Genomic DNA, 14,283 nt, shown 5'->3' with positions numbered 1-14,283 from the left:
ATTTGTAGCAGTAATCAAAGATGGTACATAATTATTAATTATCTATGGGTTAATTTTTAAAAAATATTCATTTTTTATTTAATAGTACAAAGTTGTATTATACTGCCTTGTGTTTAAACATGAAAATTAAAATATGTATGATACATAACCTACATTCTCTCCCAAAACTACTTTGAGGTTATTTAGATCTTGCAAAATAATAATTAGTTATGTTTTGATCATTGTCTTGAAGGTCTAGATAAATGCATTGCAATGCAAAGTTATGCTGGCAACATAACTAGACAGATATTCTGGTTTTTAAAATCTGTCAACATAAGAACAGTCTTCAGGCCAGTTAACACCTTACAAAGCATCCTACATTCCACTTTATAAACATCCTGAATTATACAAGATTCTTTGTTCTGCAGAAAGGTGTGCTTAAGTCAAAATGAGAGAAGTTTTGAAATCCATTTAAAAAAAAAAACAACCATGTAGGCATTGTTAAAAATGAGAGAAGAAAAAGTGTTCTTGCACACATTTTCACAGAACATTGCACTAGACTGGCCATTTGCCTCTATGCCTTACTTTGAGGAATGCACATTTTGCTGGAATGTTCATCAGAGTTTTTCTGAGGTAATTAGTTCCCACAGCACATTAATCAGAAAATAAGGAATTATATATCACATCTGGCATCTGGCAGTGCTAAATTCAAACATTCAGTCCTCTGTTATTGCAGCAATTGCTTGCACGTTTTGCACAACAGTATATATGTTGGAAGTTTTTTCACTTGGTTGTATTATAAATTAAAGATACCAAAAGAAATTATATACTAGGTTTAATCCTTTATCTAAGTGTAAGCAAACAAAGTTTGCACCTGAAATATAATCAGGACAGGGTAACTCGTATATAGAAGCTAATGACTTCATATCACTTGCCTTAGTATCCCATAATGCAAAGCACATATCCTTACAGGTATGTATAATGAATACTATGCATTATGGAAAGGGTCACTACCCAGACCGGTTTCAACCTTTATTGAGGTCTAGTCAGTGGGAGCCAGACACAGAATAATCTTCCCATAATGCAAAGCACATCTCCTTGCAGACATATACTTCTTCTAAAGCATTAGACTCGTATAAAGAAGCTAAGACTTCACATCACTTGTCTTAGTATCCCATAATGCAAAGCACATCTCTTTGAGGACATGTATAATGCTATGCATAAGCACACATTCTTAGGGGTGTAAAGATATGTGCTTTGCATTATGGGATACTAAGGCAAGTGATGTGAAGTCATTAGCTTCGATATATGAGTTGCCCTGTCCTGATTATATTTCAGGTGCAAACTTTGTTTGCTTACACTTGGATAAAGGATTAACACTCCAACTGGCCATGATGTCTAGACGTCCAGCTAAATCTGGATACGGTTCTGTAACGCCTGTTGAATAACATGGATAAGAAGTGCAATTTGTTCTCACTATTTCATCCACCTTAGCCAGTAGGGAGGTTAAATATAATTTATAGTAAAACCAAGTGGAAAACCTTCCAACAATTATCTGTAATCCAGAGTATTTTAATAATAAGGTGTGGCACCTTTTATCAACTTATATGAAAATATGACTTCTGCATTGTTACATTGGTATCACCTCTGGGTCAGGCTCCTACTAAAGAAACCTCAGTAAAGGTCGAAACTGGTCTGGGTAGTGACCCTTCCCATAATGCATAGCATTATACATGCCTGCAAGGAGATGTGCTTTGCATTATGGGATACTAAGGTAAGTGATGTGAAATCATTAGCTATCTATATATGAGTTGTCCTGTCCTGATTATATTTCAGGTGCAAACTTTGTTTGCTTACACTTGGATAAATTATTAAACCATGTATATAATTTCTTGGTATCTTTAATTAACAATATATATGTTATGCATGATATGTCTAATCATACATGTGACCACTGTTCACTATCTTTCGGTTGGTAAATAAGGGCTGTTTGAAGTGTTTTTAATCTTGTTTTGCACATTCCTTATATATCTTCCTGAAAATGCTGTCAGCCATTGAAAGATAGAAAAATGTGAAAAAAATTTTTAAAAATGTAAGAGATGCGAAGCTGGGAAGGATTATTAGTAATAGTGGAGATGTGGTAGCCCTGCAAGAGGATTTGAATAAGCTAGATAGATGGGCAAATGAATGGGGGTGTCAGTTTAATGCAGCAAAATGTAAGGTCTTGAGGTTTGGGAAACATCGATGGGATGCTGCATACTCTATGGGAGGAGTTATACTGGAGGAAGTTGGGGAGACAAGAGATCTAGGGTTGATGATTGATAGAAACCTGAAGTTTAGGGGACATATTGCAAAGGTGGTGTTGTCTAGGTTGTGATTTTAAGCCTTCGATAGCCTTGGACTTCCTGCGATGAGTACAGACTCCACGGAACGAATAATAATAGCGCTCCCCATAAGCACTAATTAAGAAGTACCAAGCAGTTATTGCTGGTCTGGTTAGCATACCTGCTCTCCAACCAACAGGTTACAGGTTTGAAGCCTGCTGTGATGAATATTTTTGATTATCTTGAGCTGGTAGATGAATTTCATTGCTGGGTTTGAGACCATGTCCCACTTATTGGAGGCCTGAAGTGGCTTTAAAAAGTTCCATGTTTGGTCTATAGCAGGGTTTCTGAACTATGTAAAAATAAAAGAAAATTTACAAAAATTGACATATATAAAAGATGAAATATATAAAATTGACAAAAAAAATGGGGGGGGGGATCCTTAGCTCATCCACAGTATAAATGTACTAAAGGTTTACTAATAAGTTTTCATGGGTGGGAACCCATAAAATATAGGTAACCCAGGTATAACATGGTCGTTAGGTTCCTAAAAAATGCCGTGTTATACTTTTTTATTCATGTTGTACGAAACAAAGAACTAGTACAAAAAACAGGGTTAGGTTCCAAAAGTTAAAAAAAATATACTATTTTCTTTTTATAACTAAGAGAAATGTATGTTTTATTAAAACAATAATTGATCAAAAGTATTACATATTAATATTATTACATAATTACACAATGTTTTCTTCGTCATCACTACTAAGCACCATTAAATGATGTAATTTTCTTTCTAGCAAAATATCCTCATCTTCTGAGCTTTCTTCAGCAGCATCTTGTGTTCTATCTACTTTTTGCAAAAAATCTGTTATTTTTGATTGTTTGCTTTTAGCTGAGAGATCTTTATAAATTTCGTTGCATGGAGCTAAGCATTTGTGAAGTTCTCTCTTAAAATTTGTGCTTCTTTCAGTGGAAGGATCTTCATTTAGAAAATATGACTGCAATTGTTCAGCTAAGTCTAGATCTTTTTTTATGCTTTTTAGGGTAAAATGTTTAACTTCATCGTTTCCATCTGTGCTATCGTCCTCTGAATTAATTTGGTTTATTCCAGATGCCATTTCCACCAAATTTGCTTCATTAGTCTCTTCTTCCACTAGTAATTCTTGAATATCTTTGACATTCATATCATCAAAACCTTCTCCTTCTAGAGACTTAGCAAGTTCTATTATTGCATCCATTCTGTTTTCTGCTGGCTCGATTAGATTTTCGCTTTGAACTGACTCTGGCCATGTATTTTTCCAACAGGCATTTAATGTTGTCGATTTTATTTCTTTGATGGATGAAGTTATGAGATTAATACAGTCCAAAATTGTGAAAAGTTTCCATGACTTCGATAGATCATTGACTTTATTCAAAACCCATTGCAACGATTTCCTGATGTAATTAATTTTAAATTAAGCTATAATTCCCTGATATAACTGTTGAAGTAATGAACTTGTATTTGGTGGTAAGAAAATTATTTTGACATTTGGGTGATTTAAATCTTTCAGATGGCTGGGTGCATTATCCAACATCAGTAGAACTTTAAAATCTAGATTTTTCTGCTTTAAGTAGTTTTCCACACTTGGTACAAAACACTTTAGAAACCATTTTTTAAATAAATCAGTAGTTACCCAAGCTTTCTTATTTGCTATCCCATATACTGGTAGAGCACTCTTATTTAGATTTTTCATTGCACGAGGATTGAGGGATTTATAAACTAGCATGGGTTTTACCATGTGATCGCCTGAAGTGTTACTGCATATAAGTAATGTTACAAGATATTTTGATGCTTTAAAACCTGGTGTAACTTTTTCATTTTTTGAAATAAATGTTCTCTTGGGCATTTTTTTACACCAATGGCTCATTCCGTCGGCATTAAAAATCTGATGTTCAATAATACATATAAAAAAAAGTACAAAGAAGAAAACAGTGAAAGTCTTAAAATATGTTTAATACTCCACGAACAAAATGAATTTAAAATTCTGTATGTAAATCTGACATGACATACACACTCGAATGAAAAATATTGAATGAGATGGTACTTGCTCTTAAAAGCTCTCATCATGAACAGTGTAAGAACGAGAACATGTTGTAGGAATGCCGTGTTATACAGGGGGGGGGTATTAAACCTTTTATCAGAACTGATAAGGTTAGGTATATATTGAAGAGGTTAATAATTAGTTTCACATCTGGCATCAAAATAGACAGGAAAATGTAGCTCTAAGTAGTGAATGTATAAATGTGATGAATGATTAGCTAAATTGTTATTTTTAATATGGACTATTGGAAATGATGGATTTGAAATAAAAGAAAACAGGTAATCAACCGCAGTTAGATATTTTAGCAAACTTGTATTATTAAATTACATATGTTTACGTATGTCTTCACTGTATAAGGATGAATAATAGTAAATTTAAATACAGCTACACAGTAGTTATCTTATATGCAGTATTGAGAGTGGCAGGATGTAAACTGTTACACTATTAGAATCTTTAAAATGAAGAAATACAGTTACTAATATCAATTGTCCAAATTGAATAGTAATACTATTCAAGAGCAGAGGAAACTAATCTAAGATGATATAGCCATTTGGTAGAAAAAACTTGGCAAAACAGATGTATTTGAACAAAAACTGCAGATGAAAAGACAAAAATCAGATGAATTGATGGAAAAATTACTTTAGAAAGAGAAAAGAAAATAAACAGTTTGTTAGTAGAAACTAAAATCACTAATGAATCTTATTTGTTTAGCTAGAAGTAGGGCTCCAGCAGTATTTTGTAATTGTTCTGCATACCAATATACAACAAATTATCACTTTCCATGTTGGAGGGGGGGGGGGGGGACCAAAAAATTCACGTTTACTATCAGTAATACATTTAAACCAAACACAATGTTTTTTGGTGATTGCTAGAAGATAAGGATTGGCTTTTTCTCACAGAATATTAACTTAGCCCTTTAAAGAATGTAAAGAATGAGCCGAGGCTTCTGATCTGGCTAGTTCTCCACATACAATTAATGTATTTCCCTTGTCCATAAAATAATTTGTAGACAGGGAGAAATTATATGAATTTCAAATTTGTGCATTTGACTTAATAGAACTTGAGGTAACTTTTTTTACCTAACCTGGATTATCATTTAGCGCACTTTCTTGAGGGGGTGTGTGAACCAGAATGCCATGATTAATAAGTTAAGGTACTATTATCTCAAAGATCTGATTTAGGAAAACTGAATTTGCTATAAAAGTTTTATAGTGCTTTAATTAGTTTAAGTTTCAGTTCTTAATAAAACAAATTATTGTAATACGTAAATTTTTGTTCTATTCCATCTAGATTTTAGACATACCTTCACATGTTCTACCACCCATAAGCAAGCTTTGTGCTAACTTTTTGTCTGCACTTCTAATAAAGAAAGGGTAAGCTCCTATGATACAACTTTGATAAATCTTGTTGTGTATAATACAATAAATCTATTATTTATTGATGTACTGCAGGTGTTTTAATGGTTTTGATGATATTAAGCTTCGAAATTTGTTCTTATTGAACTTCTTATAGTTCTCGCCACAATACAGGCAATTGTTTTTAATGGTAATCCCATACATGAAAGAGTGTATTAAATGGACATAAAGTGCAGGAAAAGAGAAGTTTTTAATATTGAATTAAAAGATTTGTACATCAGAACAACTACCCTGCCTATGCATGAAGGCAAAGGAAGCAGTACCAAGAATAAATTCTTAAACAGCACCCAGAATTTTCTTTTTCAATAGCAAAGGAATGGTGAATAGGCTGCATACGAAGGTGGCCTGAAAAGTTCTCAGCCTAACAACAAAAAAACGAATTTATAATTTCAAAATTATTTTTCAACATAATCTCCCTTAAGACTAATACATTTATTCCAGCGATGCTCCAGCACCATTATCCTGTTCCTGTAGTGGTTCTCAGTAAGATCTGCAAAATACCCCTCTACGGCTGCAATCACCTCTTGATTTGAAGAAAAATGCTGACATTGGAAATGGTTTGAAGAGAAGAGGAGAAATTAGCACTGGAGAAGTAAATATTCTAGAAGTTTCTGTATTGAAAGGAGTGCTGTGCAGTGCATTCCTCTAATTAGCAAAACCATGCATAAGAATTTTTTTAATCGACTGGTGTCATTAATATATAAAAAGGAAAGAATAACTGCAAAAACCGTGTATGTTACTCTAATATTCATAAGAGATGAAACCAGAGAGAAAGCTGGCTTATTTAATGTGCCTTTGTGCCAAATTTAAACGAATTAGATATATTAAGATGGTTTCGAAGTTAGGTCCTCTCAACATTTTGAAATTCATCAAAACTGCAAATAGAACAGGCAATTTGGAAGGATTTTGTATGTCTACAAATGAAACTCAAGCACTTCAGCAACAAACGCATTCCATATAATGACCACAGCAATTTTGTCAGGAAATTTATAGAAGCTTCCAATGTACATGTTCCCATCCAATCTAACGAGAAGTAAGGAATTATTTTACATGAAGTCTGGTCTTCATTCAAAAAATCTCATGAAAAGTTATTGAAGATATTGGCAATAGATTAGATTGAAAACCTCAAATGTGACTTCTATATTTAACCAAATGTTTTGTCTTCTGTCTGTGACATCAGGAGGTAACAAGCTAATTGCTATAACCAGTAATGCAAGGACAGATTCATGTGTCCCTGCATTAAATTTAAAAAAGAAATATATTTATAAGTTCTTGTGTAGCCCTATGGAAATAGCATTTGATTTCTTGAGTGTTTAATTTTTTTTAATGGCTCAATTCTAGTTGCTGATTAGAGGAATTTTTTTCAAGTCTTTTTTTCATTAAATTTCTGACGTAATTGGTCTTTGGTATAGGCAAGTTCTGCAACTCAAAACTGATCATAGAAATCGATTTCAGAAAATCACATATAGTGTTAAGGAGCATAAGATGGTAGCTGTTGCCTGTTATACTGTTCTCCCTGTTTGACTGCTTGGAAAGGAGTCAACAAATGCCATAGTGTGTGAGGAACAAACAGCCATGACACCCATTCCCCCAACCCCTTTTGCTGCAATGACTACAGCCATCCCATGGGGCCTACTTTCCACAAGCATATGATAGTGATCAATGGAAATTTTGCACCATTCTTCCTGTAGGTAGAATGGTGCAAAATTTTTTGTTGTGGGGTGGATGTCCCATGACCTCACCTGACACTCGCATTCATCCCACAGATGTTCAGTAGGGTTGAGATCAGGACTCTGTGGAGGCCAGTCAAGTTGTGGTGTTCATGTCCACAAACCACACACTTACAGCAGTCTTATAACACAGTGCATCGTGTTGTCCCGAATGTTCAGATACCTCTTGGAGTTTAATGTTTGTGCCATCACAAATAGTTCTGAAGACAAACCAGGAAAAACAGGACCATATCATCACACACCACCTCCAGATTTCATAGTTGGGATTATGCAATCTGTCAAGAGATGTTCACTGGGCATTTCACTCTGATCCATCTGCTCAGTAGAGGGTGTAGCATGATTCATCACTCCATAACAGCTTTCACGTTCAATTGTACATGCTCTTTGCACCACTGAAGATGTCACTGCATGTTGGTTCAGGTAACATGGTGGAAACATATGTTGTGAGCTTCTGGTTTGATTGATTCATGTTCCAGCTGATGCCTGGAACTCCTCATTCAATGTGTCAGTTTTACATATTATCCTGCATAGCACCTGATGATCATGTTTGTGTGTGTGGTGGGTCATCCACTGTGGGAAGCATTTGCAGTTAACTCCCTGTGCTTCCATTTCAGTATAGTATCACTGATTGACCTGGATGGCCCAATTTGCTGAACAGATAGGCCTGCAGCATGCATCCTGTTACAATAGTCAGTTCCCTTCTTCCAACCACTTCACCTGGACACAGTTGCACTGACTTGGGAACATCATATTTCCCCCAGTTTATACAGGCTACAAACATGTGACTTGTTACGATGCACCTTGCCCGTGGGGGGGGGGAGATATCCATTGACTTCTTTCAAGCAGTGTATATATAATCATTTTTTAAGTCTTGGATCAACTATCAGTAAGGGTGGAGAATGGCTGCCTAAATTCAAATGTTAGGACTAAAATGGCCTCACATGTTTTCTTTGGTAAGTAAAAGGCATTAGGATTTTTATGTAACAAAACAGATTTGTATAAAATGAAGTTACAATAACATTGAAATTCTAATAAAAAAATGCAGTCTACATTTTCCCCATCCCACAGGTTCACCATAAATTAATGCATCAAGTTATCCCAACTTCAGTTAAAACGGACAAAGAATCCACACTCCTAAAATTATTTCATTTGATTCCTAGTAATTGAATTTGTCACTAGAATTCTCATATTAGAATGAATTGCTGATGTGTGGCTATAGGTAGATATTCCAGTTTTGATCCTTGAGCCGATATTGATTTTGTGGCAGTTTATTATTTTTGGTAGAGATGATGCAAGGGTTTCTAAGTATACTAGAAAAGTTGTCCCCCAGTTCCTGATAATTTTAAAAATCATTTTGAGTTTAGGTTGATGTATTGTGGCTTATACTTTCTGATGCCAGTACTGTATAAAGTATACAGCTGCTGTATCATTTGATCTTGCAGTTATGTGGTGCAACCTAATCGTAATTTATTATCAGATAATTGGAATGGCAAGATATAAGATTATGTAGAATCTGATGTTTAGTTTTTAGATCCACTTGGCTATAATAGGCTAGTACAGACATAGTACTTGTACATGTGGCCATCAGTATGTAAACTCCTGCTAATAAAAGAGAGATTAGGTTTTTCACTATTTTCTTTATAAAAATGGAGATTTTGATGGGTAGTCTGGCTGTAATTCTGTTTCTCTTTCCCTGACGTACCTTTACAGAAACTATTGAGTATTAATGATTAAAAATTTATTCTGCCTACATGTTTGAGATTTCATGCTAGTATAAAACTTATCTAAAGTGAAAATAAAAGAATGCCATACTTCAACCCTGACTTCTATAGAATTTCCACATTTCATTAAAGGAACGTTTAATTCTACTTCATGTAAAATTGCCGTTAGGGGGCTAAGCTCGATGGATTTTATTTATAGTCTAACAAAGCCTAAAAGGTTGTCCCCAGACTACATTACCCCCCCAATATAATTTATTCAGACTGTCTCACTATAGAAAGAATGCAACTGTTTGCACAGTTGAAACTTCTTTTAAGTTTCCTAAAATTCAGTATTTTGAGATTTGTATTAATATATCTATAACCTTTGTTTACTTCTTTCAGAGTAGAAGATGACAATAAAACTGTGCAGGATGACACTATTAGAAGAAAAGAGGAGAGTGAATCAGAATCTGATATGGATATTGATGAGCAACCAAAACTGCCTACTATATCACATTTTCAAAAGACAGAAGTTGTAAATATATCAGAGGATAAGATTGTGGATCTTAAGAAAGTTTATAATGAAAACTATTCATGGCTGTCTGATTCATTATATATAACATAACATACGGTTTTATTAAAAAAAAGTTTAAAGACAGTTGTGTGGCTTACTGTATTTATTTGCATTGATTCACTGATTACTTTTCTAATTCTCCATCTCTTTTTATTCACACTTCAGTTTTAAGACAAAAATAAGATGCAAGAACCTTTAAGATACTTTCAAGTAACTTTTTTTGTCATAAGAAAAAAAAAAGACTACAATGCAGCTATAGGTCAGTGTCTAGTTCAGAAAGCCAATCCAGAACCTTATCCATCACCTCGTGGAAGTTACCATGAAATTGGCACTTAGGCAGTTATTCACAATATGAGTGATCATCTGGGTTATGGGGGAACAGTCACAGTAAGGGTAGCCTGACAGTTTCCACTTGTCTAGTAGTTAGCCACATCTGCTCTGGTTAGTTCTGATCCTGTTGACAGATGACCAAATCTTCCTAGGAAGAACAAAACCAGGCTGCAGAGCACAGGAATCTTCAACCAAGAAGTTGAAGGAACATCCAGGAAGCTATTTTTAATTAAAAGAAACACACGTATAAACCACAGTGAAAATTATTTGTGTATATACGTGTGTTTCTTTTAATTATGAACGCACCACAGGTTTCGTTATTTAAAAAAAGAAGCCATTTGTTGGACCATTGTTCTCTCCATATATTAGATGTTGATGGTAAGGCAACTGAAGAGTTTGTCCATGGAGTAAAAGATGTTTCTTGATTTTAGGCAAAGACTAGGTGGATTTTTGAGTCAGGGCAGGAGCGGGTTGCTCCTTACTTTATTAAATTCTTTAATCGAGGCTTGTTTTCTCATTGTAGTCTGTATATTTGGTGGGGGCAATGTTGGATAGGACAGGCAGCCAGAGGAGAGTGGTGCTTCTCAGTGTCTTACCAATTGTGTGCATGGGTAATAGCTGGGTATCTATGATATTAGTGTGCACACTTCTTTCCCATACGGGGGCACAGTATTCTGCTGCAGAGAATACGAAGGTTAGTGCAGATGACCTTAGGACTTCTGCCCCACAAGCCCAGGTTGTTCTAGCAAGTCTTGAAATGATATTATTTCTAGTTTTAATTTTTTTGGACAGGTTGGTGATGTGCCTTTTATAGGTTAGGCTTCTGTCTGGGCTCACTCCAAGGTATTTTAGGTGAGGCTCATGTTCTACCATCTTGCTGCAGAAAGAGGTTGAGGTGTGTTGATTTGCCTCTGCATTGTTTAGGTGGAATGTTGTGGACACTGTTTTTGTTGGATTTGTCTTCATCGATCACTGCTTTTTTGAAGTACTCTTCCAGGATGTTTAGGTCAGTGTTCAAGGTTGTTTCCAAGTTAGCAAAGGAGGTAGACTGGTGTAGGATTGCTATGTCATTGGTGTATTTGCTTGAGCTGGTATGTTGGACATGTAGATGTTGAAGAGTAAAGGGGTTAACATAGCCCTGTGAAAGACTGTTGTGGAAGAATGTAGCTTGCTCTTTTTTCCAACAATATGGACCCAGATCTTTCTGTTGGAGAGAATTGATTCAAAAAGCTGGAAAGTTTTTTTTTTTTTGCACTTTATATATTACCTAGTTTTAGGAGGAGGCCCTTGATCCAGACTGTCATAAGCTGACGTTAGGTCACTGAAAGTGACTGCAGATTTAAGTTTCTTCTTGAAGCCTGCTTCAATCTGTGTTACCTGATCACAACACCTTCTTCCCAGCCTGAAGCCAGCTTGTTCATTCGGGAGTGCTCTTTGATGAGTGGTGAAATTCTTTTAAGGGGAATTCTTTCAAAGAGCTTAAAGGTGGAGCAAAGCAAAGAGATAAGTCGTAGATGTTGACATTTGGATCTTTCCCTGGTTTGGGCACAGAAGGTATTTTGGCTTCCTGCCCAAGTTTTGGTAGTTTTCCAGTTATAATTTTTGAGAAAAGGGTGACCAGCCATGTTTGACCTTATTGGCTGAGATGTTTTAGAAACTCGGGGAGAATACCATCAAATCCTGCAGCCTTGCCATTCCTGGTGAGTTTTAAGGCTTTCTGTACCTTTTCTAGAGATACTGGGAGTATACAAGTTCAGGAAGATTGGGCCATCTTCAGATTTTTTTTCTGATGTAAACCTAATTTTCCCAGAGGTGACCAGCTTTTTCAGCTAGTTTTGGTAAGTCAAGTTCATGGATTGTTGAGATCTATATCCTGTCTATTTTTGTCGAGCATTGCTATGAGTTCCTTAGCAGCAACAGTTGGGTCTTCAGTTTCTCCATATTTGTCTAAAAGTTCCTCAGTTTCCTTGCTCCAGCATGGGATGTACTGTTTTCTGTAGCCTCTGGGAATAGAAATCTGGGGTAGCTATTAGGAGTGGGTGGTGTTGCTGTAATGATTTGTTCAATTTGTTTCTCAAATACATTCCAGTTGGATCTGCAAAGGTTCCATCTAGCAATTGGTGTGTCAGTGATGATTTAAGTCACCAACATAGATAACAGGTTGAGGTGGAGGCCAGTCCATCTGGTCAGGCCAGGATTTCAGTGGCAGTTTGTAGACATAGATGATGGTATGCCTATGGAGTACTCAGTTTCAGGCACAGTGAGTTATGTCCTTGAGCCTGGGCTAGATGTAGGTTGCCAGGCCATGCTTGGGGTGGCAGAGAGGTGAAGAATTCCCCTCCACCCCATTCATAACTTTTCTCCCAGTCTCCACAACAAACTGGCTTTTATAATCTTAGGCTACAATTCCTATCATTATAAACCATGCAAATTTCACACAAATGCTGATATAGGCAACATTTTCATATTAAGATGAAGATATTCATATTAGGATGCATAATGGCCAAAATAGTTTTTTGTAAGATAAGTAATTTTTAATGAAATGAAAGGACACCAAAAATAACTGCCATTAGTATATGATACCAGTGATTAAAGAAGTTCCATGGAAGCATGGGGATTTTGAGACACTGGCTTGCTGTAAGCCCCAAAGGAGATGATGCATCTAGTGATAGCCAATTTTAATAATGCACCTTCTTCTGTTATATAGTCTTAGCTATTATGATAATGTAGTAAATGAGGATTTTCCAAAATTCTTAATGTTGATAATGATTACCTAATTTGAAGAAATTAACAAAATTAAATAACTATATAAAAAAATAAAGCTTTTGTATCTAATGTGAGAAGTTATTTAATAAGATCATGCTATTATGAATAAAATGGATCAGCAAGATGGAAAACTGTTGGTTAGCAGCCACATCTCTGAGAAATAAAACAAATAAGTTTGTTTGTAATATCTAGCATACAGACACTCAAAAATTATATATATATATATATGAAACTTCTTTATAACACTCATTCCAAATGGTTATAATTTTTAGATTATGTATGCACATACATGATTAATATAATCAGATGTGGATGAATTGATACAAGTTGGATTGCCTTAAGAAACCAAAAGGAAGATGACTTGAGGCTTCAAATACCCATATGTGTGTTTATGTGTATCCAACCTATAAGTGGTGAAACTATGGTATATTAGCATTGTGGGCGACTTAAAGTTTAGAATAAATCAGAAACTCTGCTCAAGAGACTAAACATAGACCATTCTCCTGCAGATGTGGAGGCCTAAAGAAGTTTTAACACAAGGCACACCACACCTAAAAAGTATTCACAAACACAGATACCAGCAGTGGAATTTGAATCCCTCACTTGCTGGTTGAAGTGCAGAAATGCATTTGCCCAATCATAACCCCCATATTTCAGAAACCAATGACTTGATGTTGAAGCCAACTTGTATTATTTTCATTTTAAAATGACAACAGCCATTTTCTGACTTGGGTGTTTTCATCTGCTATACCAATTCTTCTGCTTTTGTCTTCTCTCCACAAGATAATTCTATTTTGGAAAACTTGCCAAAAAAAAAGTATAGTTATTTAGTCAATCATCAAATTCCTGCCATGTACCCTCAAGGGGTGTACAGGATATGATAGTACTACATGAAAAAAATTACATCATTATTAATTTCCTAACTACAATTTTCCTCAAATCAGTCTGTTACTTGTCAAGACTCCAACATTATCAGATCTTATATTTCTATTGTCTAAGGCACTTTGTACCGTATCAATCTACCTTATGCCTTGGTCTTCCTCTGGGTCGTTTTGCTGCTAACCTGGCAGAGAACACTTGTTTTGCTAATCTTTCCTCGCCCATTCTGTTTAAGTGACCATACCATCTGAGATTAGCTCTGCTAATGCATTCCTGGATGCTGACAATGTCAAGTTCTTTACTAATATCCTCATTTTTGATATGATATTGCCATTGATGCCATGTGTTCACGCCTATAATCTTTCTCAGGACTCTCATATCTGTGGTCTCTAGTCTTTGGTCAAGTGCTTTACTTCTGACCCAGCTCTCAGACCCATAAGTTAAAACTGGTTTGAACACTGTCTTGTATACAGCTAATTTAGTGTTCTGACTAATTTCTCTCTTATTC

The 14,283-nt window shown here is 35.4% G+C and overlaps 1 protein-coding gene across 2 annotated transcripts in view; it reads left to right on the top strand.

The window, feature by feature from the left end:
- The window catches only part of l(2)05287 (WD repeat-containing protein l(2)05287), a 211,380-nt gene extending 201,502 nt beyond the window's left edge, over window positions 1–9,878 (top strand). Inside the window, exons 19-20 of one of the 2 annotated variants that reach the window (XM_090402934.1) lie at window positions 5,672–5,754; window positions 9,629–9,878. In XM_090402934.1, coding sequence (XP_090259060.1) covers window positions 5,672–5,754; window positions 9,629–9,851 — 306 coding nt within the window. In that variant the 3' untranslated portion in view covers window positions 9,852–9,878. The remainder of the gene's footprint in view (window positions 1–5,671; window positions 5,755–9,628) is intronic. The other variant, XM_090402935.1, reaches the window with a different exon arrangement.
- The last annotated feature ends 4,405 nt before the right edge of the window (window positions 9,879–14,283 follow it).

The sequence above is a fragment of the Typopeltis vanoorti genome, chromosome 13 (assembly GCF_054136105.1).
Source record: "Typopeltis vanoorti isolate ZY-2024b chromosome 13, IOZ_Tvanoo_1.0, whole genome shotgun sequence".
NCBI classification, from domain to species: Eukaryota; Metazoa; Arthropoda; class Arachnida; order Uropygi; family Thelyphonidae; genus Typopeltis; species Typopeltis vanoorti.
This window is presented reverse-complemented; position numbering and strand designations above follow the sequence as displayed.